Source organism: Agelaius tricolor, unplaced genomic scaffold (assembly GCF_023055355.1).
Source record: "Agelaius tricolor isolate 1412-34295 unplaced genomic scaffold, bAgeTri1.0.p SCAF_2, whole genome shotgun sequence".
Taxonomy (NCBI): domain Eukaryota; kingdom Metazoa; phylum Chordata; class Aves; order Passeriformes; family Icteridae; genus Agelaius; species Agelaius tricolor.
In genome coordinates this window covers 93,431,000-93,456,863 of record NW_027269262.1, presented here as the reverse complement: position 1 = coordinate 93,456,863, position 25,864 = coordinate 93,431,000, and the positions used below count along the sequence as shown (strand labels likewise).

Here is a 25,864-nt window from a genome sequence, read left to right as displayed (position 1 = left end):
TGAGGCAAAGAAGCTTTTGGACAATGCTCTCAGACATATGATGTAATTCTTGGGAGTGTCCTGTTCAGGACCAGGATTTGGACTTCAATGGTCCTTGTGGGTCTCTTCCAACTCAATCAATTCTGATTCTTGGTTTTCCCTTAGGGAGAGGAGGAGAAGGCAGGTACTTCACTACCTGACACCTCTCCCTTTTAGATGGGTGGGATGAAATGTGTTCTTCCAGCTGAAAAGAATTTTACCTTCAGGTAAAACTTCATTTCCAAAACCAGGAAAAATGTATTTTTTACATTCAGGAGAACTTGGACAAATCAGGAAGATGATTAAAAAAGTTAAAAAAAAGAACAGAGAACAGGAGTTTATAAGTGTTAATGCAAATAGAGACCTTGAGTTAACCTGTGGGGAATTGAGTTCTTGAACACAGTGACCTTGCTCTGTGAGGAGGGCTTTGAGGGAGGATTGGTGCAAACACCAGCTTCATCCCAATTTTCACACCTGTAATTCCAAAGGTGCCCCCTCTTTGTGCTGTGCCCATGCTGAAGAGACCCAGGCCCTTTTGGACAAAGCTGTAGCAAAAAGCCTCAGAGCTTTTCCATGTGAAACAGCCTCACATTTTACAATGGTGATGAAAATCACATTGCCTGATGAGTGTGATTTTTGCTTACATTTCCCTTTATCACTTATTTCACTCAGATTTCATCAGCAGGAAATAAAAACCTCCCAAGCTTGCACGCCAGGAGCAACTTCACAGTACACATGATTCTTTCATTCTCTTCCATTTCCTTTTCTATTTTAGGCTTGCTGTTTTGAGGAAAAGAACTTTGTCCAAACACATCCTTAGCCAATCCTTTCTGTCCTGGTGCTTGTTGAAGCTTTTTTTGACCAAGAGTGTCAAGAGGAGAGCAGAGGTGATAAGGAGAATCAAAGTTCCTCTGGTTTATATGAAAGGAGAAGACAGTGGAAGAACAAAACAGTGCTCTGGCAGTGGAAGAAACCAAGGGCTGTGTGGAAAAACGGATCACACACCAGAGAATCCGCAGGGAGGAACACCCTGGGAAGCTTTTGAGTATTAGGGACTAAAGGACTTGTCTGGGGTGGGTGTAGGTGTCTGTGCCTCCACCACTTCTTGCTTTGCATTGTTTCTGGTGAAGACGTTTTTGTTCACTTTGGTTTTCTTCTTTAGCAAATATGCTAATAACAAACTGCTGAAGAAGAAAGGAAAAGACTCTCCAGTGAATAGCACCTCACCCACAGCACAAACAGTGCCAGAGTCTCTGCTCAGGTACAAGTGTGGCCAGGGAAATCTGCAACTGTGTTAAAATCATAGAAATCATAGAATGGTTTGGGTTGGAAGGGACCTTAAAGATAATCCAGATCCAAGCCCCCTGCCAGGGCTGGAGAAATGAGTTAACAACTCATTGTTCAGCTTTGCCAAACCTTTGGATCCATGTCCCTGAGGGTGCACCTCCAACTTTCTCACAGCAGCAGTAGCCACAAACAGCCTCCCAAACCCACCCATGTGCTACTAAGGGAATAAAGAGAAATATCCAAACTGTTCCTAGAGCCAAGCCTGAGAGAAACACTCTGCCAGACCATGCCCTGACTCTTGGCCAAGTGGAGAGGCTCCTCCTTGGGGAGCATCACATGTTCCATGTGCCCAGAGTGAGCAATTAGCATCCCTGCCCAAATTCCCTCCAGTTTTGAGGATGAATTTTGCAAGTGAACAGCAAATCCATGACCAAAGAGATGATTTTTGCATTTTCTTCCTTACATGACAATCTGCTTCTTTCTCTTTACTCTCTCTTGTCCTTGGCTTCCTTCATCTTCTTCCACCTTTTCACTTTAATGCCAACTCTTGCGTAAAAACTAAAATAAAGACATGAATTTATCTTTTTTTCTCCAGAGAAAATCTCTTTTCCTCTCTGTCCAGCTGCCAAAAATCAATCTCTTCCTCTCTCTGGAGTTCATTTCATGGCTCTCATTGTGGATCTCAGTATTCAATGAGGAATTATTCTCTTGGATAATGGTATGAAAAGGGGGGAACTGAAGCTTTGCAATGGCTTGAGTGGTCCTGGAGGAGGAAGGTGCTGGATGGGTGAGACTCATCCACTCAGCTCAGCTGTGAAAGGGTTAATCCACAGGGCTGGGTGTGGTGGGGCTGAATCCACATTGCTAGAGGTAAATTGAGTATTTGGGGTGGATGGTTTGAAATCAGAGGGAGCAGGTTGCTTCCTGCCTGCTTTTTTTACACCTTGCAGGTGTTTCATGGCAGAAAAGAGGAGTTTGGAGACCAAGTCATTTTCTGTGGGAGTTTCTTCAGCAAAGGATGATGCTGTAACTTCAGTTAAAGCTTTCAAAGGAGAGGAGCTGCAGGGAATCTGTGGCTTTCTTTACCAGACCACAGATATAATTCTTGGTGGTGCTTTGGGGATAAATCCCTGGCAGTTTGGGGTGCTGAGTTGCTTTGCTATGCTCACGTTAGGTATTGTAAGTAGAAAGATCAAATACTTGTCCTGTTTTTTCCTCTTTTCCCCCATTTTACCCAAGTTACTTTAATTACAGCTGCTTCTTCTCTGGAACTTTTAGGTTATTTTGAGTTTGCTGCAAAATTGAGTTCAGGGAGGGAATTGACTTCACCTGGCTGCAGAAAAGCCATTAGGAGCTCCAAATTAGTGTGAAATAATTAATAGGAAAGGAAGATTAACGTGGCAAACACAGGTGCTTTTCATTAACATTAAGTGAAAGGATGTTCCTGTAGGTTCCTTTGCCATGAGTGCTGTCCTGGACCTTCCAGCAATTCCCTTTTACATTAATTTTATCCAGCTCACTCCAGACAAGCCCTTATGAGCCTGGTCAGGCATTGTATTTGGCTGGTCCTGGAGAGGAACTGAAATAAATTCCTGCTGGGATTTCTCCTTCCCCACCAAAGCTGCTGGTGGTGGTGCTTGGGTCTATTTTAGTCCTTGAGTTCTATTTTGCTCCGAGCACAGACACCGCATCCCTCCACTGTCCATTCCTCACCCAGAGTTGTCTCCTGTAGACAGAATTGTGATGAATTAAAGATTATAATTGCTCTGAATTGTGGAAAGTGATGCATTCTGAGTGTTCTCTGAAATAGCGATTGCAAAAATCACGAGTAAGGCTTGCATGGATTTTAAAGCTTCTCAACCGCTCCTCACAATTCCCTGAAGGGAGGTTGCAGCCAGGCTGGGGTCTGTCACTTCTCCCAAGTAGGAAACAGTAGAAAAAAGAGGAAATGGCCTCAAGATTCACTAGGTGAGGGTTGTGTTGGATATTAGGAACAATTTCTTCAATGCAAGGGTCATCAGTTATGAGAACAGGGTGTCAGGGGAAGTGACTGAGTCGCCATCCCTGGAGATATTTCAAGGATGTGTAAAAGTGGCCCTCAAGGCACACAGTTTAGTGGTGGATTTGGCAGTGCTTGGTTAATGGTTGGATTCAAAGGTTTTTTTCCAACCTGAGTTATTCCATGACTCAGTTTCCTTTTTCTTTCCTTCTTTTTTTTTCTTTTCTTCCTCCTTTTTTGCATTGATCCTGAGTGTCACAGGTAACACAGAGGTCTAAGATGCCACCTCTGCCCAGCGGATGGGTGTGAGGTGATGTTGCTTGGCTGGATTTAAACTTGCTGCAGCCTCACAGATTTTTGCCCAGAGGAAAAAATTTCTGGATAAAACTCCACACCCAAGTCACAAATTTCCTCAAGGTCCCTCTCACAGCTGAGGTCTCTCCCTGCAGAGTGTGCAGTGACACACTTTGCTTTGGCAGAGCAGGTATTAAAAAGCTCTTTTTTCCATCTCTTTCACCTACCTGGGTGCCTGTGGGGCTTTCCAGGCAAAGGAAAGAAGAATTAAATAGGCAAATATCAGAAATGCCATTGTTTGCTGCTGCTTTAGGAGTTGGTTGATGGGGGTTTGAGTGACCTGGTCTGGTGGAAATTGTCCCTGCCCATGGTGGCAGGACCAGATGATATTTAGGGTCTCTTCCAACCCCAAACATTCTATGATTTCTATGAATAAAAATAAGTATAACAGCAATAAATATAGCAGGAAATCAGTATATGCTAAGCAGGGAGGAGGTTGAACTGATAGCAGAGGAAGTTGGGTTGTCCTGGGATCCAAGGGGATTTTCCTGGAAAAATAAATGGAAACAGTACAAATGTTTTTTGGAAATGTCCATTTAAGGCAGTAAAGGAGAAACCATTTGCATGAGGGATTCTGTAACACATCCACTGTAAAGCCTTCACAGCCTTGAGGAACCACAGTGTAAATAAAAGTCATTTTTTCCCAGCTGTGGCCCTGAACTCTGTTAGTGTCAGGGCATGTATTTAATGCATAACATCATTTATTGCATATCAGAAACCTCCTAATCCTTCCTGGGGAATCACAATATTTAAGCATTCACTTGATGTCATCAAAGATGTTTAATTTTTCATCAGACTTCACATCCACTTTACTTCTCAGTCTTGGTTTTTCTTCCTTGGCTTGGTGGTACAGAGGCAGTTTTGCTTTGCTTTCTGCTGCTGTTTTTAAATTGTTCTGCTTGTCTGCTTGAACTGCTGCATCCTCCGTGAATAGTTACAACATCTCGGCTTGATGTGTTGAAGCTTGAAATTGGAGTAGTTAAAACAGCCTCCTTGTTACTATTTTCTTTTCTTTTGCAAAATAAAAACAAAATAAAAGCCAGAACTGGCATCATGCTGTGACGTGAAATAAAAAGTCTAGGGGCAGGAAACTGCAAGCCAGATGCAGTGCAATTTTCTCAGAAAAAAAACATTCTCCTTGAATTGTATTTTCAAAGTAATTGTTTGGAAATTTTGGACAAAAGTTTAATTTGTTTTGTTGGTTGGGGTTTTTTTTTAGATTTAATATGCATTTTTTTTGGTGCGAGGGGGATTGTGGGTGCTGTTTGATAGGTGTGGACTGAGAGGCCTTTGAGGAGGAGTTAATAACCTCACAGTCCTCTTCCATTTATTTAATTTTGACTACAATGAATATGTGGAGGCTTAAAAAATGAATTATTTCCATGATTTCAGAGTATGATCCACATGCATTGTTTCTTTCCCATTAGGGAATTGTGGCACAGGTTGAGAAAACTGATCTTGCACCAATAAACATAAATAAATCTCACCCTCCCAAATTAGCACCAATTAGGCAGGAGAAGCACCAATTTCACTGAGGAGGAAACACAGAGCAACACTGAGAGCCCAGAGTTGTTCCATGAAGTTAAAAACTACCCAAAAAACTACCCCAAAAAAATCAAAGCTTTTGGGGCAGGAGGGAGGTGGGAGCTCAGTGGAATCTCCACAGATTCCTCTCCTAACCCCCAAGAGAGGTTCCTCTCTTCCCATTCCTTCCTGATAGCTCAAATGCAAGGGGAATTTTTTGGGTAGTTTTTAACTTCATGGAAAGGGGGGAATTTTTTGGGTAGTTTTTAACTTCAAGGAACAACTCTGGGCTCTCAGTGTTGCTCTGTGTTTCCTCCTCAGTGAAACTGGTGCTTCTCCTGCCTTTTGCAACGGTTGGGATATTTCATCTTGACTCTTGGTGTGACTTTGGCATTTGAAATGACTCCTCAGAGGCACCTGCTGGAGGCTGGGCAGGAGCACTCTGGATTCTGCAGTCTGGATCATGTGGGGATTTAAAGCAGTGCTGTTCCCAGCTGAGCGATTCCAGTTCAACTCCCAAACCTTGGTTTGGTGGCTTCATGGTTCATCTGGGGCTTTGTTCAGTACCTCAGGATCGCTGGGCCAAGATAAAAATCTTTTGAGGCAAATTTAGTGTTTCTAAGGAAAGAATAAAAAAAAATTTTAAAAAAAAAAACCCCACCCATCCAAAATGAGTTCTGTCCCAAAATGTGCAGACCAGTTTTCTCTGGAACATGTTAGCACTCTGAAAATTCAAGAAAAAACTCCTAAAATGGGGGTAATCACAGTCTTAAATATGTAAAAATGTTCTCCTATGCTGCTCTTTCACCAGTGATTTAATGAGAGCTGGACTTTGTTAGTAACAAATTAAATTCCTGGGGGACGGGAGCCCACACTAATTTCTGTTTTTCTGCAGCCTCCTCTATAGAACTGTCACAGACACATTTTATGAAAAATCCTTTCCTTAGGATTTTTTCTCTTGAGAAGCTGAGAGGCCTCAGGAGCAAAATGTAAACATTGATTATCTGCTGCTGTGGAATGCAACAGGTGGATCTGTGATTGGTCTCATGTGGTTGTTTCTAATTAATGGCCAATCACAGTCAGCTGGCTCAGACTCTGTCTGAGACACAAACCTTTGTTATTCATTCTTTCCTTTTCTATTCTTAGCTAGCTCTCTGATTAAATCCTTTCTTCTATTCTTTTAGTATAGTTTTAATATAATATATATCATAAAATATTAAATCAGGCCTTCTGAAACATGGAGTCAGATCCTCATCTCTTCCCTCATCCTCGGACCCTTGTGAACCCTGTCACAATAGAACAAAGGAAAGGAGTGTCTGGGACAGTTGATTTAGGAGAAACTGCAGGAAGAGAAGAGAGGGAAAATCTCCAGCAATGAGGCCCTGTGCATTTGGATTAAACAGCATTTAATACCCTGGATTTGTTTCATCCTGTGTAAATCTGCATCACTCCACCCTACCTGGGCTAAATTTCTGCAGCAAGCAGGAATCTACATCCCTTTTCACATCACCATCCCCTTTTCAAAGTGATTGGTGGTGTCCAGTATTAACACTTTTATTTTTTTTCTGTGTTTCTCTTCACAGCCACTCAGATTGATCCCAGTGAGCTGCAGGAACTTTTTCAGGAGACTTCAGCCAATGTCTTCCGAATTAACTCCAATGGTGAGTAAAATGGGAGCTTTCCTGGTGCCTTCTGTGCTGTCCTGCTGATGATTCCTGTGCGTGGCCACAGCCCCTGGCAGCTCCTCTTGTCAGGGAGCAAATATTAATGCAGCTTTTCTGCTGCTGCATCTCACAAGCAGCAGCACATGTCCAACACACAGCTCCTTAAAAGATGTAAAAATATTCCACCATATGTTCCATCCAACAGGCACAGATACATTCCAATCCTTGCTGAGACCACATCCCTTTTTTTTTTTTTCTATTTTTAATTGTGTCATCTGTTACAATAGAGAGCTAAGAGCTCAGAAAGGTGGAACAACCCAGGCTCGTTTTCAAATATGTTGCAGCACTGCTGTGTTCAGAGCCTGTCACATGAGCTTGCAAAACATCTATCTCTCTTAGAAAAACACCAAAATTCTGCTGTTCTTCACTCTCTAGGTTGGGCAGGGGTATCTCCCCAGCCCCTAGAGATGCAGAGTCCTCCCTCCTTTGAAACAAGCTCTGGCTCATCAGTTTTGTTGGGTTAGGCTGGAGGAATTTATCTTGCAGACAGATGTAAACTAAAATTGCTGGGTGGAAGGTATTGGCATTGTACCCCAGTTCTAAAACATACCAGTGTCAGACTGGGATCTGCAGTTATCAGTGCTGATTTTACAATAGACCTTGAAACTACTTTAGAATCACCTGGACAGCTTCTGTGTCTGTTCTTTCTGTCTTGGGTGATGGGGAGGCCTGGCCCAGGTGTAGGGAAAGGATTTTAGTGCCTCCTTATTTGTGTAATTCTTCCCTAGTGTGTCCTAGGGGTGGAGCCCTGGTCGTCGTAGCAAGGGATCCTTCTTGGAACAGGGATGGGAATTAAAAACTTCTAAAATGTAATTGTCTCTACTTTCGATGAGTTGTGTATGCTCCATCTGCCAGGAAAATTCAAGCACCAATTTTTCCATGACCACGGGGGATTGGTGACCCTTGAATTGGTGACATACCATGTAAAAAAAGGGATTATGGCCACTGTGGGAGCTGGAACCTCCCAGCTGTGATACTTGGCTTTCAGGTGGGTGAACAACCACACCATAAAACACAGAAATACCTGCATTAGCACCAATTTTGGCTGCTCCAGCGCCAATAGTTTTAATTTGACAATGCCAGCGATGAGTGGTAGCAGCACTTCTGCTTCCAAACTGAAGGCTCAGACTGAAGTTGTGCAGCCTTCTCGTGAGTCTGTGTGTGCTGTTCCTGTCCAGCCTGGCCAGACTAGGGCTGACTTGATGTGCCCCTGTGCTTCAAACACAACTCCCTCCACAGTGGAGTTTTATCCTGAGAAAACCTAAAGGTGAATGGCCTGTCACTTTCGAAATACCACAACCCAATTTCTGTTTTCATTCTTTGTTGGAATTGCCTTAACCCCTTCAATTCATGTTTGACAACCACTGTTGTTGTTATTTCTCCTCTTGAGGTGGTGATGATGTATTTCCTCCTAAGAGTTGCCTGAACTGAGGGCTCTGTGAAGCAGATAATGACAATGCCTCACTTAAAACTATTTTGCCAAAATGGAGAGGGTGCAGAAAAAAGCCGAAACTGTTTGATGTCTGAAAATCAGACTTTAAAATTCATGCCATCCAAATTTCTGTTTGAGACATCCAAGAGGACTCAATCTTGGTGTGTAAGTACCTCTCTAGGAAGAAAGATATCAAATAGATAACAAGGGGCTTGTTAATCTATTGTTCTCACATAGGAGGAGATCAGGAGATAAGAGTTAAAGCTAGACAAATTCAATCCTTCTATATGAGGGTAACCAGACATTAGAACTGCTTATGGAGGGGGCTTGATGGATTTGGCTTTGCCAGGAACCTTTAAATCAAGATTCAAATATCTTTTTTGTGAGATATACTTTAGTCCAGCTGCAGTCCCCAGTCTTGATGTGGGAGTGATGGGACAAAATTTTCTGGGAGGAAATCAGGTTGGATAATCAGAATTGCTCTCTCTGGCTTTTAAAATCTATGAATCAATGAATCTATAATACCTTTTAAAGTGCTTTCAGGTTGAAGAAATGCCCATAAGGTACTTCACTGTTGTTGCTCTGTTCACTACCCATATTAATTTTTTTTCAGTTTCATTCAGTTTATTTTTTATAGTCTTTCCCCCAAAAAGTGGTTAGAGATTTTCAGGAGAAGGCTGCTGAGTGTAGTGCTAATATTTGGTAGAGCTAGCTCACTTTAGGTAAAGAACTTTTTAGGCTTAGAAAATGGGGAAGAATGCCCATGATTCTTTCTGTAGCATAAAATCTATTCAGAAAACTCAGGAAGCTCTGACTTGAAGCATGGAAAATAAGTCAGTGATGTTGTTTGTGGCTGAGCAAGGAACAGGCAGCTACATTTCAGAAGGTCACCAGATGATGGAGTTACTCTTTTGTGCTGGGCATGGTGTGCTGAACATCCTACAAATTGCATAAATCCTATCACAGCTCCTCTTTCCCTCCTTTTCCTGGCTTGCTGCAGCCTCTCTGGGTTTTTTTTGAAGTTCTCCATTGTGTGTGGAGATCTAACTGTGCTCCTGAAATGTATTTGTCCCTTTTGGGTTGCTGAAGATCATAGATTTGTAGAGTCATACAGTTGGAAAAGACCTCAAAAATCTCCAAGTCCAAGCCTTGATGGAATGCTACCAAGGCCACTAAACCTTGGAAGTGCCTTGTCAGGTTTTTTTTTTTAACATTCCCAGGAATTGTGACTTCACCCCTTCCCTGGCCAGACTGTTCCAAGCTGTCAGGAGTTGGTCATGTTATGATTTTGTTGTTTAGATTCTAAAAATCCCAGGTTGAGGCCAATCTCAGCAATACCTTTTATGTCTTTGGGGAATGACTATTTTTAATGAAACAAGGAGTCAACTTTGTACCAGGATTTTAAAGCACCATTGAATTTTATTGAGTAACACTGCAGAAGTAATAAACACAGTGTGCTTTGTCCCTCTTTGCTGTCCTTGTTCTTTTTACACAATTCTGAGCCTTTGAGGTGATTTAAATTCTTCTTGGGCACTTCAGGACTTGCTTCCTGACCAAGGGGGATTTTATAGCTCTGAGTTGATTGTGATTATTCTCACCTATAAATGCTTCCTGCTCCCTTTTTCTGCCATGAAAATGGAAATCTTCCTCATTTGTTGAATAAAAATTTTAGCCAGGACAGCTGGTTCTGTTTATATGCTACTGGATCACTCTCCTGCCAGGTTGTGAGCTTATAGACTTTTTTTAGTGCCATCTATTATGGAAGTATGAAAGGGTAGAGGGAGATTTCCCTTAATCTTTGCATCTGCTTTCTTTCTCTTAATCTTTTGGGGCCGTCCCTGTTGGAAATAAGGAAGGTTCATAGAATCATAGAATAGTTTGGGTTGGAAGGGCCCTTAAAGGTCATCTTGCTCCAACCTTCTGCCATGGGCAGGGACACCTTCCAATAGACCAGGTTGTCACATATGCCTTGACTTTTGCAACTTTCATGTTTTGGGGGTTTTTTTTAGTTTAGTTGATTTTCTTATCAGCACACAAAAAGGAGCTCAAATACTGCCTGAATTTGTCTCATTTATGGCTTTTTTTTTTTTTAATCTATACTTTTATCAAGACCTTGCATTTTTTTTTCATGTGCAGCTTTTAGCTGCCTTTTAGTAAGTATCTTATAAGCAGGTACAAAAAATAACACTCCTAAATGGAGTTGCTCTGGTGCATCTTGCCTGGTCAGTGGATGATATACTGGAGGAATCAGGCCTGTGCTGCCAGATGGAGAACCTGAACTCTCTAATGCCTCTCTTGCCTCTCTAATTTCCTGCCCCTCACTCTTTAATGACTGCCCATAACTGGTTGGTGCCAGGTGCAGTCCCATTACCTTGATCTTAAAGGCTGAGCACTTTCCTGTATCCCTCAGGTGTGATGGAGTCTCCATTTCCATCTCAGGATGGTTTCTATCCCCCATTGATTTGAGGATTGCAGTGGCACAGGCAACTGGGAGCCAAGCTCTCTGTGAAGTAAATCAGTGCAGCTCCAGCATCACTGATGCCTTGTGAATGTGCCTCATTCTGGAGACTTGGGCGTGCCTTTTAATGACAAAAAGAACAAGACTTTTAAAATAAGATTCCTGTTTCAAGAATGGCTTCACACATCCTTCCAGCAGAGCTTGATGTTTTGCTCCTCTGGTCAAATTACTGCTCACATGACCAGAACTGGTAAATTGAGAGAGATTTTCCACATCCAGCACAAGAGCTGCAGAGATTTTGATAAATTCATTCTTGGTCAAAGGAAGTTATATTTACCCAGAGTAGCTCAGATTTAATTATAGAATCCTGGAATGGTTTGGGTTGGAAAGGACCTTAAAGATCACTTGGTTACACCCCCCTGCCATGGGCAGGGACACCTTCCACTGTCCCAGGTTGCTCCAAGCCCCATCCAACCTGGCCTTGGACACTTCCAGGGATGGAGCAGCCACAGCTTCTCTGGGAAACCTGTGCCAGGGCTTCACCACCCTCACAGGGAAGAATTTCTTCCTAATATACAGTCTGAACCTGTGAATCCTTTCCCTCTTGCTTTATCACTTCATGCCCTTGTCCAGAGTTCCTCTCCCATTCTCTTGGAGCCCCTTTAGGCACTGGAAGGTGCCCTAAGTCCTCTCTGGAGCCTTCTCTTCTCCAGGCTGAATAATTCCAGCTGTCCCAGCCTGGCTTCAGAGCAGAGCTGCTCCAGTGCTGTGGTCATCTCCATGTCCACCTGGATTTTCTTCAACAGGTCATCATCATCATCATTCTTGGATGGGGGCCCCAGATCTGGATGCAGTCCAGGTGGGGTCTCATGGGAGGAGAGTAGAGGGAGAGAATCACCTCCACTGAGCTTCTGGCCCACTCCTCTTTTGGTGCAGCCCAGGGCTCTTTTGGCTTTCCTGAGATTTAGGAAAGTCATGTTGGAGTTTTTGTCCTGCTGTTTTCCACATAAGAGCTATATCAAACGATAACCTTTGGCTCCTCCAGCATGCATCTCTTGTCATTTTGGAACAACTGACATTTATTTAGTTGTCTAAATACTGTGCTTGAATTGGAATATTAGGTAAAATTATTGGATAAGAACTTAATCACAGATCACATTCTCATCTAACTGATGAATTCTTTCCTCACCTCTCGAGTTCATGTCTCATATTCTTTTCACCTTTTTGTAGGTTTTCTAAAATGCTGAACAAATCTGACAGCTCCTGGGTTTGCCTCAGTGTAAAATGGCTTGAGTGTGAAGTCTTGAAGTGTTTTGTTCAGTAGCAAAACTGCTTCCCACTCCAGTCTTCTCCAAAGCAGTGGCAGTAAAACTCATTTTGAATTATCTTTACTTTTGCAGGTCAGGTTAGAAAGGTTCATGGAGGCAGTAGCTGCTGGTTTTGTTCTGGAATTGCACACATGGCATTAACTTGTTCTTACAAATTCAGTGTACACACAAGTTGTTTATTTACCTTGGCTTGCTGTCCGTTCTCCAAGGACCACACTCTGCTTTGTTCCAAAGGGTTGATGGGCCAAAAAGTATTTTTAGTTGATGCAAAATTTTTATTTGAACTGAACAGCATGTGGATTCCAAGGGAAATTGATTTGTTAGGATTGTGGAGAGGGAAAGAGGGAATTATAGTATTCATGAGATCTCTGCAGGGTCAGTGGTGTCCTTCTACAGAAGCAAATGGTTATTAGTGAAAACTTCCAATTTATTCTTTAGAACACTGTGCTTCCAGCAAAGAAAAATAATTATTAGCTCAGTTACAGACAATTCCTTGAGGCTTTATCTTACTGAATCTCCAAACTCTGCAGTAAAATCTGTTATTGAGAACTAGCATTGATGGAAATATATGGTGGTATTCAAAGTTTTTTTGAATATTCATGTAGTTCAGGCACATTAGTTACTTTTTATGCTGTTTAGTGACTTCTGGTGTCAAGCCATCAGAGCCCAAAAGAGAAGAGAGGATTTTGTCTGACAGTGGAAATATAATTAAGTGACTTGTTCAAAATTACAGGCCAAGTCCAAGTCTGCAGAGTCATTAAAACAGAGGATTTCTTAAATTTCTGCAGAAATAATTGAACCATGTTTTTAATCTGTTCTTCTTTCTATCCTTAAATATTGAAGCGTGACTGATAACGGGTTATGGGTTTTTACAACTGGAAATGTCCTGAAAGAAATCCCACATGTAAATATCAAGAATGTAATTTATTTAACATTTTCCATTGTGGGAAATCTTGAAATGTTTTGCTTGCTGGCTGTGCTAAGTCAAAAAGTAGTGACCTGTTGTTAATTTGAAAGTGAATTGAGACAGTGAAATTAAAGGGTGGAAAAAAGCAACAGTATTCCTAGATTTCTGCTTTTATATACACACACACATATATATAAATATTTAAATCTGAAGTAATTGAAAATTACAAAGCAAACCATGTTTGCACCTTCCAACTGCTTTTAGAGTATTCTCTTCTTCTGATGGAAAATCCCAAGAAGTTGTGGAACACAAACACAGTAGATGATCACATCTCCATTTTTTTCTGAGCCAAAAGATAGAAAACATTTTGAGTTTAAGCATCTTGAATGAGGAGATGGAAGATATCAGAGTAGACATCAGTGTTCTGCCTCTTAATTATAATTCAGAGCAACAAACAGTTGTTATGCAATTTCTTGCCTCTTCACCAGGGGCACATTTCCAGCTGGAAATGCTCAGTGCACAATTCTGTGTCACCTCAAGGCTGGAAGAGTCAGAGATCTGTGCAAGGTCCACGGAACTGAGGTTTTCCTGACAAGGGGTCATATTCCATCATGTCATGGCATGTTATACATGGATTCACCATTTAAGCTTCCAAAGGACCCAATTTATCATTCTGTGGCAGTAGCCACTGGTAGATGTTGTCCCCTTTCTCTCATAGCTTACTTGTTCAAATACTTAATTGTATTTAAAAAAAAAATATAAAATTAAAGACAAACATCTGAACTAAGATCCAGCATTTTTTTCCTCTGAGAAGGTGTGTTGCTTCTTTATCTTTTCTTTCTCTGCTGTTGACAGTGACCTCTCTGGAAAGAAGTCTTCGATCCCTGGGGACCTCAAACGATACTCAAGAGCTGCAGGATGGACTGTGAGTTTATTTTAAATTGTTGCAGATCTTTCTTTGTCCCAGCCTTTTCATTTTTTCCCCTCATTTGTCCTCACCTTTTTTCCCCATCCTTTTATTATAGCTGGACACCTTTTTGTCAGGATTACTTTGGTTTTTTCCATTCCTGTTGGTGATTAATGCCGCTAGGATGTGTATTGATCGTATAAAGCTTTCCTTGTTCTGGTCTTGTGGCAGAGAATGGTGTGGAGATAACACAGAAAAGATGGCCCACGGTGAAAGAGGGCATTCTGTGGTTCTTGGAGGTGTTGTTTTTCTGTTGTTTGGTTTTTTTTTTGTCGTTGGGGGTGGTGGTTTTTATTTTTAAAGTGAAGATGGAGTAGGAAACTGTGCTGGTTTTGGCTGGGATGGAGATAATTTTCTTCACAGTAGCCAGTGTGAGGCTGTGGTTTGGGTTTGTAATGAAAGCAGTGCTGATAATCCAGGGATATTTTAGTTACTGCTGAGCAGTTCTTACACAGGGTCAAGGCCCTTCCTGCTTCTCACCCACCCCACCAGCAAGTGAGGAGTGATTGAGCAGCTGTGGGAGGTCAGCTGCTGGCTGGAGTTAAATGAAAACAGATGTTTCTGTAGCTTTTTCTTGTTCCTTTTCTTTTACCCTCCAGTTCTACTTGGCCAAGGTCCATGGACCCAAAACGAAAGAGAAAAGAGACTTGTGACAGAGGCATGTAGTGGCAGAACAAGGGGGAAAGGCTTCAAACTGACAGACGGTAGATGTAGATTGGATATTAGGAATAAATTCTTCCCTGTGAGGGTGGGGAGGTCCTGACACAGGGTACACAGAGCTGTGGCTGCCCCATCCTGGGAAGTGCCCAAGGCCAGGTTGGATGGGTCTTGGAGCAACCTGGGACAGTGGAAAGTGTCCATGGCAGGGGAAATGGAACCAAGTAATCTTCAAGGACCCTTCCAAGCCAAACCACTCCATGATCCTATGAAAAAATAAAAGCGGGAGAGGGTATTTTATAGGAGGAAAAGTGTGTTGTGGTGTTGGAAGCTGCATCACAGCATCACGTGGCTCAGCACTCACAAAATGAAACTTGATTTGCAGTTGCAGGAGACACAGTTCATTAAACTCCCTCTTCCAGAGCTGTGTACACACAAACACGCACAGTTAGCTCTCCTTGTATATCTGCTAATTACAGAATTCAAATGACTTTTCCAAATGTAGCACAGTTTATTAAAGGTGCCTCCCTTCAAGCAGCTTGCAGGCAAAAATCAACTGTTTGGGATATGTCCCTGATTTCATGTGTGTGACTGACGTTCCTGCTGAGATTTGGCTGTGAAGAGAGAGGAGAATTTGGGGTTTATTTCTTTATTTGCCTGATGGACTTGACTGACCTTCTCTATGCAATATAAACTCTCAGACCTGTTTGCAATGTCTCTCCTTTTCTCTCCAATCCATTGCTTTCATCAGGGCATCAGATCTGCCCTAATTCATATATACCCTGTTTTGCAAACCAGAGGATTAAAAATAGTAATAGTAATAGTCAGAAGATTTGAAAGCAAATTTAGGAGATTGGAGAGGATGTAAGAGTAAAAAAGTCGGCCTGTGGAGATTGATGTAATCAGGAAAGATGTTAACATGTACAAAATAATTTGCAGCATAAAGCACCTTAATAACTGCTGGAGATCCTTAACCCAGAAAAGACTCTGTATCATGCAGATATTGTGTTTGCTCTCCTAAACTATTTTTTTTTAATTTAATTAAAGAATCAACTCCTTGACTCTTCAGAGCACTCCAGAAACATGCCTAGATAATTTTACTCTTTCCTGAGCAGTTACATAAATAGTTGCATAAGGCACAAATTGCACTAATTATTTTTTGATCTCGGAATTATTGTTAATTGTCCAGATAGTTAAATGCAGGTTTTTAAAATTTTAACCGTGCTTCCCTACCCCTTTCATCAGCTCCAGAATTCCTCCAGCTGTCTCCTGGTTCGTCCCCTCTCCCCATGGTCTGATGGCTCTCCCACTTCTCCCATTTGGCTTTTTGTATCTCCATGCAAGCAGTACCAGGGTGCTCTGCTGAGGGGGCCCAGCAGCTCCCTTCCCTTCAATCCTCCCTGTCTGCCATCCTGCCCTGTGCCACGATCTGTCCTTACGGATGGGTTTCGTGATGGTTCGTGGATTTGATCTCAGGGTGCAAAAAACCGACACGGCACAGGGGATTTGCAGTGATAATCAAAACAAATGCACCTTTATTGAATGGCCACAGCAAAATGCGATAGAGGGATTAAGGGAGAGAAAAAGATAGAGAAAAAGAGAGAAAGAGAGAGAGAAAGAGGGGGAAATAGCTATCAAATGTAGGGACGAAGTCCTTTGGTCCAGTCCAGTCGAGGATCCGCCTGTTACATCAGGGGGATCTCAAAATCTCTTGCTAACTCAGAGGTTTTTATTATGATAATTCTGAGGCGAGGGGGAAACAGATACAATAAGGAATAGATGTAACAGGTAGTCCATGTCCTCAGCAGTAAACCAGAGCCATTGTTTTCTTGGTCCAGTGGTCACAGCATCTCAAGCAAACATCTCGGTTTGGCCAGCTTGCCTCCCCCACACACCTCCGCCGGGTTGGGGGTTTCAGTCCCAGTCCTTGGAAGGAGCAGAGGGGCCTTTTCACATGGGGGTTTCATGTCTTAGTCCTTGATGGAGAGGCTTCTTACATCTCTACTTGTCTGTCACTGTGGTTATGAACGGGCGAGAGGGGCCTTCCTTTAGAGGGGGACCACCCTAAAGCTTAGGAGGGGACCAGCCAGGCTGAGAGGTGGGGAGGATTCCAGAGCTATTGTGCAAAAAGGGCACGGTGCCCTCTTCTTCTCATTGGGCTGAGAGTAGCATACAGCAAACAATGCCTGTGAGAACAATAACTTAGCACTGTGCTCTCAGGTCTCAGGGCCTTTGGCCTGTGTAACTTTCTCCTACAAAGCCAGAGATTTTCAGACAGGAGGGGTCTTCTCTTCAGTGGTCCCCAAATGACGATCATGAGGCAGATGAGGGAAAATTCAGACAGACTCTCACACCCTGACCCTGACGTGTCCTTCCACTACCCCCCTTTCTCACCACCAGGCAAACATCCTCGAGTGCTCTACAAGAACTTCAGCTTGTCCCTCCTGAGAGCTGCACCAGCAAAAAGCAGCGTGCCATGAATCACTAGAGCTGGCAGGGCTGCATAGATCTCTGCTCAGGAGGGTCAGCTCTTCAGGTGAGACCTTTGGGGCAGTGCTTTCTGCTTCCACGGCTGCAAATCATGGCTTAATCTTCCTCCTCTGCCACTTGACCCCTCTCCTTCAGAGGCTGATGCATGGCTCTCCTTGAACACCCTCTAGCTTTGAAGATGGGAGCAGTGAGGGAACATTTGGCAGGTTTATAGCCCTGGCTGTTAGGAAAAGGATAATGGTTTTGGGTGTCTAAGTAGTAAAATTGCCACAATTTCTGCTTTCTTGTTAAGTGGCTGTCACTCTGCCTAAAATGAGGCTGCCTAAAATTAGGCAGATGAGGGAAGGCAGAGTGTTTGGGAATAGGGATTAATGGTGAATTGTTCTGCCACGCAGGACATTCAGCTACTTTGGGCTGTAAACTGCAGAAATGTTTGCTTACCTAGCTGCAGGGTCCTGATTAAACAGAAAAACACCCCAAAGTTACCTGCTTCCTTGCCAAATTCAGGCAGACTTTCTGCCTCTTAAGCACAGGACTCACAAAAGCATCAGATGAGGACAGGATTTTTACTGTCAAATTGGTCTGTTCCCTTTCCTGAAATGGTTTCTCTTCTTTTGAGAGCTGAGTCTTCCAGAATAAGGATTGTATCTGTGGCAAGTAAATTTGGGAGAGTTCATCCCACATGGAGTGCCAGCTCTAGTCAGTGAGACAGACTTGGCTGCTGCTGTGAGCAGGGTATATATCAGACCCAAAGTGAATAATCCTGGTCGAGGCTCTACCCAGAGCCAGCACAAATATTTGTGTGCTGCATGCTTGGAGCTGGATGTGCTGGCAAGTGAAATGTAAATGCCCATATAAAGCTCTTGGCTGAATGCAACTGACCCTGGATTAATTGGGAAGGGAGTGGGAGCAAAGGGGAAAAAAGGTGGATGGAGCTGGGATGAGGAGCTAAGGCCAGGAGGCAAAGCTGAGGCTTTCTCCAGTGATGCAGGAAAAATTGACTGATTTGTTTTTTCTTTGACCTTTGGTTTAATAATCCAGGCTTCCAAGGCATTTATCTGCTTCCTTAGCCAGAGTGTGTGGGATGAAAAGGTTCTCCAACATTAGGCACTGAACGTAATGAGTTTTTAATTTAGGCAAATCAAATTAAACAGCCAGGTAGATCACTGTCTCCAAGAGACAGTGAAGACCAGTCTCCTTCCTTTTGACTGGTGCAGCTCTTTGGTCTCCCAACATCTTCCACAAAGTGGCTGGAAATGAAATCCTCCCTCTAACCTGGACAATGCCATCTGAGAGGTAGAAAAAGAAAAAAAAAAAATTTAAGAATCTTTGATTTTCACACAACCTGACCCTGTCTTATTGTGATCTCAAGCAAAGCAAAGTGGCCATGTAGGCTGCAAGAGGCATTTGCTGACTACCTGGGAGCCATGAAACTGAGCTTGAAGTGGCAGTGAAAGGTCCTTGATGTCCTTTCCTTGGAGGTTGGGTGTCTGCAAAAGTGATCCAGGCTTTCCAAACCAGGCTCCTGCACTGATGAGTGTCACCTGAGTTTGTCACCTTATTGGATATTTGACCTTGTGTCATTGCAAGGTCAAGAGGAATAAGAGCATTGAGTCACTATCACAGCTTTTTACCAATTTCAGGTGTGTCTGGGATGTAGCACTTGAGTCTTCACTCCTTGAAGGAATTTTACATCTTTCACTAGTCACTAGCAGAAGAATTTGCCTGTTTAAGGAAGAGTTATAAGAGGGAAATTTTTGGGGCTTTTAGCACTGATGAGATTTTAGCACAGATGAGATTTACTAAAAAAAGTGTTAATTTCTCCTGATTTGAAAAAAAAAAAAAGATTTTTAGCTTTCACCTCACTTTTCCCACTGGCACTAATTTTTTTTTAGTGCACATTATAGAAATACATAAGATTTTTTTCTTGCAACTGAGAGAGGGCTCAGCTCTACAACTGTACAGTGTGAGAAAGCAAACCTGCTTTCCTGACTGAACTGATTCAAAATCTTGGTTAAGATGATGCAAGGCAGAGAATTCCTATGGCCACAAAGGAGTTCCAAAGCATTTTCCAAGTGGGGAAGCTGAGTTTGAGATCTGAGCTGCTTCAGGGTGAGACAAATCAACAGTCCTGGAAGAGACTGAAAGTGCAGCTTTTGCATTGCTGCTCTTACCTGTTTTTTGGTCAAATATTAACTTTACAGAGCACCACTTTTCCTTGGGCATGCATATATAGATTGCTAAATTCTTTACTGGGATTGAAGGGAATTCCATCTTCCTCACCCTTCCCCAGGAAATTTGCGTCATCACCATCAGATTTTTTAGGGAGCAGTAAAATTAATCAATCAGTTTCTTTTGCCACCCTAAAATTGATGGAAGCTGGGGTGAAGTATTGTCAGTTTGGGGTGAAGTATTGTCACTTTGGGGTGCTTTTGGGAAGAGAGGCATCCCTGTCCAAGACTGAAGCCATGAGCTCTCCAGGGCTCTCAGGCTCAGTCTGAGGTGCTTTGCTGGATTTGTAGAAGCATTTTTGACACATTTGTTGACATTCAGGATACTGAATAGACATTCAGTAAGTTTGTGACAGATTGGACTCATCTATGAGTCTTGCCTGGCACAGGTTGTTGCACCCTCTTATGGATAAGAACCTAAAGGTGGTTGCCTACATTTTCTTGGTCTCTGGACTCTGGCAAAGTCAGAAAATCATGAATGGTTTGGGTTGGAAGGGACCTTGAAGGCTGTGCAGTTCCAGCACTCCCCTTTCATGGACAGAGACACCCTCCACTAGTTCAGGTTGCTCAAAGTCTCATCCAGCCTGGCCTTGGGCACTTCCAGGGATGGGGCAGCCACAGCTTCTCTGGGCAACCTGTGCCAGGCTCTCAGCACCTTCACAGCCAAGGATTTCTTCCCAATATCCAATCTAAACTTGCCCTTCTCACTTCAAAGTTATTCCCCCTTCTCCTGTCCTTCCATTTCTTCTCCAAAGTCCCTCTCCAGCTGTCCAGGAGCCCCTTTAGGCTGTGGAAGGGGCTCTGAGCTCTCCCTGGAGCCTTCTCCAGGTGAACTCTCCCAGCTCTCCCAGCCTGGCTCCACAACAGAGGAGCTCCAACCCTCAGAGCATCTTTGTGGTCCTCTCTGGGCTCACCCCAGCAGCTCCACATCCTCCTGATGTTGGTGACCCCAGAGCTGGACCCAGCACTGCAGGTGGCGTCTCACGAGGTCATAGCAGAGGGGAACAATCCCTCCTTTGACCTTCTGACCACACTTTCTCATGATGCAGCCCAGGATGTGATTGGTGACTCTTGAAGCTGTTGAGGTGCCCCAGGGTGTCTGAGACAGGTTGGAAATTTTGGCACAAGACTTGCTGTTCTTTCACTTCTAAAATGGCAGCATTAGGTGTGGTGGCACACCGGGACATCTCAAGTGACACTCTGTGTGTGGTATTTTTGGGGTCCCCAGTGGCGGGAAGGAAATGATGAACCCGACTCCATGTTCTTAGAAGGCTAATTTATTATTTTATGATATTATATTATATAAAAGAATGCTATACTAAAACTATACTAAAGAATAGAGAAAGGATACTTACAGAAGTTTTAACAAGATAATAATGAAAAATTCGTGACTCTCCAGAGCCTTGACACAGCTGGACCGTGATTGGTCATTAAGTAAAAACAATTCACATGTTGGATAAACAATCTCCAACCACATTCCAAAGCAACAAAACACAGGAGAAGCAACCAAATAATTATTGTTTTCATTTTTTCTCTGAGGGTTCTCAGTTTCCCAGGAGAAGAAATCCTGGTGAAGGGATTTCTCAGAAAATATGACGGTGACACTCTTTGACCCCCTGATTGAAAGGAGGGAAGTGGCACTGGAATTTTACCTTCAGGGTGAATGATTGAGGTGACTCAGTTTGTTCCCACCCGACTCATATTACACTAAGAAATGTAATAACCCATTTTGGGGGGAGCTGTGGGGTCATTTTTACCTTAGCTGGACCAGAGGGACCTTTGGACATTCCCCTGTTCCTCTGGATGCTCCAGAGAGGTTGAATAGTTCTCCTCATGGCTTGAAGCCTCACCAACCTGCTGCAGAGGTGGATGGATACATGCCCTCAGCTTCTCTGGATTGACATGAAACAGTAAAGGCTTTTTTTCCTCAGTTACTTTTATCATTTATGTGTATTGTTTCCTTCTTCTTTCACCATTATGATTGATAAGTTGGATGTATAGCTTAAATTTATTTTTTTAAAAGCATCTGTAAAAAAGATTTTAATTCCTCTGGAATTCAGATTCATTTAAAGCAGAATGATGTTTTAAAGTCATAATTTACGGAAAGAAGATTTGTTAAAGTAAATCAGACAGAAGCTTTTAAGTGTCAGCACGTTTAATTAAGGGTAGAATTTAATAATGTTTTATATGGTTTTGTTATACTGCTTGTAGAAGCTTTAAAAAAAAGAAAAAGATTTCCATAAATATTTTGAAATGTCGTTTTGATTCTGTTAATATGTTAAACCCTTCAAAGTAATACCTTCCCTGTTCAACTCAAAGCAGTGGGATTAACTTTATCTATCCGCCATTTATCGCTACTGGCATCAATTTCTGACAGGAAAAACCTTCTAGGTTTTGGCAGTAAAAATGGGTTGCCAGATTGCAACATTTGCATTTAACTGTATAATACACTCTCTGCCTTAATAACTGTATTTATGTGACAGATCTCACCCTTAAGAATCCCAGAGCTCCAGATATGTGACATCCCTGTGATAAATTACAAAAGCTGGTGATGAACTGCAGAATCCTCCAATGATGATAAATTCATACACTTTTGAACTGCCTGCCCTGCTTAGAGAGGTCCTTGGAGTATCCCTTCACATGCTCGAGCAGTTTCTAATGGCCACTACAAATCAATCTGTCAGCAAAGTTTTGCTTTTCAGTGTTTTTCTCCCAAAATTGTCCTTGCCAGAGTTCTGAGGTGGCCAGAAACCTTGGTCAAAGCAAAAGTGTCTTCCCACGTCAAGATGGGTTGTGGATGTAGGCTGGGAATTTTAAACCCTTTAGTAATGGAGGAATTATTTGTTGTGGCAAGGGGTGGATCCTCCAGGAGATGACAAGGAATGGTGGCATCTGGGGCATACCCAATAATCTCTTGAAGGTCTCTTACTGCTGCTGCTGTTTATGTAATTTTTTATGCTTTCGTGTCTCAGCTTATGGTTTCCATCCTCTCCTCGGTGCAATGGTGGGGTCAGAGAATCACAGAAAATCCCAGCCTGGGTGAGGCTGGAAGGCACCACAGTGGGTTGTGTTGTTCTTCCTCACGTTCAGGTGGAACTTCCTGGGATTCATCTCCTGCCTGTTCCTCTTGTCCCATTGCTGGGTCCCCCAGAGCAGAGCCTGGTCCATGCTCTGGCACCTCACTGCAGACACTGACAGAACCTGACGAGGTCCCCTTTCCAGTTGCCTTTTCTTGAGGCTGAACAAGCCCAGCTCCCTCAGCCTTTCCTTTTAAGAGAGATGCTCCAGCTCCTTGATTATTTTCATGGCCCTGTACTGGGCCCACTCCAGGAGCTCCATGTCCCTCCTGTCCTGAGGAGCCCAGAGCTGGACAGAGCACTCCAGATGTGCCTCACAGGGCTGAGCAGAGGGGCAGAATCACCTCCCTTGACCTCCTGGCCATGCTCTTCCCTCTGCACCCCAGGTTCCCATTGGCCTTCCTGGCCACAAGGATGTTGCTGGTTCATGGACAGCTTCTTGTCCACCAGGACCCCCTGAGTTTTCCTTCTCAGAGCTCTGCAGAGTCAAGGGAAGAACAGCACATTCCATGCTGGTGAAAACTGCGATGATTTGGAGCCCAAGCCTGCCAAGACATCCTTGTTCCCATCTCCAGGTTGCAGATTTGCCCCCTGGCTTGAACACCAGGGCTGTATGGTCTCCAAGGGGGATGAGGAGCAGGAGAAATTATCACTGTGTGAGCCATGTCCTTGCACATCTGCTCCAAGGATTTGCAGCAGCGTCCCATGGTCTTTATGCCATTTGGAGCACAGATCTGGGTAAACAGTGAGATTATTTTTTGTCTTCTGCCAGTGACTAGATACTGGAAAAATAATTCTTCTCCTCACCCCATCCCCACCCTTCATGCCTCAGGAAAAAATGTTTGCTCTTGTGGCATCCCACCCTTAAGGGGAAGGGAACACCCAAGATTTGTGGATCCTTGTGGTCAAAAGGAATGGCAAAAGTCAGAGGATCCACACAAGCTTACAAAGATTCGCTAGTAAATTGCACATTTAGCATGGAAATCAGTATAAATTAGTCCCTGACTTCCTGTCTAAGCAAAAGGCAGAGGGTTTTGGATAAGGGGTAGGGTGAAAAGGAAGAGAGATGGATTAAACATGGGGAGAAGGGAGAAAGAGAAGGAGAAAGAGAGATCACCAGTCATTGCTCCAGCTTTGATCCAGCTCATGGAATGTCCAGGATCCTGGGGTGTGTCCATGCTCAGGCTTCACAGGGTTACCTTTTATAGATAAGTTTTCCCTGCTATTTTCTCTCTTTCCATGCAAATCAGTTGTTTGTCACAGCCTGTTCTTCTAGACCTGTCAGAGCCTTCAGGGATCTTGGATGGTCTTGATCCCCCCTACAGTTTGTCCCCTATTCCCAACCTCATTCCTGTGCCTGCACTGTGCTGTGTGGTGCTGATCCCCAGATGCCAAAACCAGGATATTTTTCCCAGAAAAGTGCCCTACCTCTGCATGGCCCCTTCTGCAGACACATCCTTTTCTTTCTCACAGCATATTATTACCAACAATCCTTGCTTGGCTCCATGACCATCCAGCTATCAGCTTTTGAGACATTCACTTTATCTCCCTTATCTTCTATGCTCCTCTATTTTGCATTTTGGAAGCCAGCTGCATCCCCCAGTGAGCACTCTATTTGTAGCTTGAAAATTTTACATTACCAGAAGTGTGCCTGGATATTGCAATGTGTAAAAATATTGTCATGTTTGGGGTTTTTTTTCATAAATTTATTCTTAGATGTTTATCTGGGAAAAGCTGATTTCACACTGATGTTGTTTTTATTTTTTTGTTTTGTGGGTGACAGAAGGACGAAGAAATAAATAGAATAAAATGTTCCTTCTCATCTCTTGGGCCACCACAATAGTTTTGCTAATTTTTCAGAAGCCTTTCTGAGATTAAGCATTAAAAAGTATGCAAATTTCCCTTCTTAATATTACCAAAATAGTAGCTTTTTAATTTGGAGTTTATATCTTTTGACATTTTCATGTATTAGCAATGAAATGTGGGATATGATTAGGTTAAAAATTTGTGTTTCAAGTAACAGAGAAAAATTCATCCTCCCTCACCTTGAAAAACAAACCAACTTCAGATATTTTGCCTCTCTCCTCCTGCAGAGTTATAGAAAGTGCAAAACAAGATCACATTCAGTTAGCATAGCCTGCAGAGGGCAAATAATTTTATATTTGGGTTGAAATATCCACGGGCAGGACGTTTATCTAATGACTTGAGATCCTGACTGGAGCCACTTCCCTCTGGTTAAGTATTTACAAGTTTTGTAAATTTTTAAGGCCAAAAAAAAAAAATCTTGGAGGAGGGATAGGACAACTGCATGTTTATGGTGTGTTTTAATGCCATCAGTTCCAAATTGAGCCATGCGGTTCATGTGGATTGGCCAGAGGGACCTGTGGGATGAGGTTTGTTTGGGAATTCCTGTCTGGAGTGAGCAGTTGTCAGGGCTGAGCATTTCTAGGGGCTCCTCCAGGGCTCTGGCACAGCAACCCAGGCATGCTAATGATTGCTGGGATCCTTGTGTTGGCTTTGTGTAATAATGATTGCTGGGATACTTGTGTTGGCTTTGTGTAATAATGATTGCTGGGATCCTTGTGATGGCTTTGTGTAATAATGATTGCTGGGATACTTGTGTTGGCTTTGTGTAATAATGATTGCTGGGATCCTTGTGTTGGCTTTGTATAATAATGATTGTTGGGATCCTTCTGCTGGTTTTGTGTAATAATGATTGTTGGGATCCTTCTGTTGGTTTGTGTAATAATGATTGTTGGGATCCTTCTGTTGGTTTGTGTAATAATGATTGTTGGGATCCTTCTGCTGGTTTTGTGTAATAATGATTGTTGGGATCCTTGTGTTGGCTTTGTGTAATAATGATTGCTGGGATCCTTCTGCTGGTCTGTGTAATAATGATTGTTGGGATCCTTGTGTTGGTTTGTGTAATAATGATTGTTGGGATCCTGTTGTCTTGTGTAAGGTCTGGTTTATCCTTTGAGCCTGGTACTGCCCTCGAGCTGGGAGCAATGGGAGAGTGATGTTTGTTGTGACCTGGGGCTCTGGCTGAGCCATCCCACCTTTCTGCAGGATGTCTGTGGGAGGAATTGGCATCCTCTGGAAGGTCTGCTGTGCTTGAGGGGGGAAGAGAGAAAGAGAGAAAAATAGAAAGAGAGAAAGAGAGAAAGAGAAAAAAGAAAGAAAGAAAGAAAGAAGGAAAGAAAGAAAAAGAAAGAAAGAAAGAAAGAAAGAAAGAAAGAAAGAAAGAAAGAAAGAAAGAAAGAAAGAAAGAAAAGAAAGAGAAAGAAAAAAAGAGAGAGAAAGAAAGAAAAAATAGACTCCAATCTCAGAGCAGATTACAAGGATTTGCCAATCTGTTGCTTGCTGGGGGAGTCACTCTGGGATGAATATCTCCATTTTTTCTGCAGTGAT

General features: G+C 42.9%; 1 protein-coding gene across 6 annotated transcripts in view; it reads left to right on the top strand.

Moving 5' to 3' along the window:
* TSNARE1 (t-SNARE domain containing 1) overlaps positions 1–25,864 on the top strand; it is a 469,756-nt gene that overhangs the window by 144,401 nt on the left and 299,491 nt on the right. For all 6 annotated transcript variants that reach the window (XM_071421896.1, XM_071421899.1, XM_071421900.1 and 3 more), the window contains 2 exons: positions 6,766–6,843; positions 13,887–13,956. In XM_071421896.1, the coding sequence (XP_071277997.1) occupies positions 6,766–6,843; positions 13,887–13,956 (148 nt within the window). The remainder of the gene's footprint in view (positions 1–6,765; positions 6,844–13,886; positions 13,957–25,864) is intronic.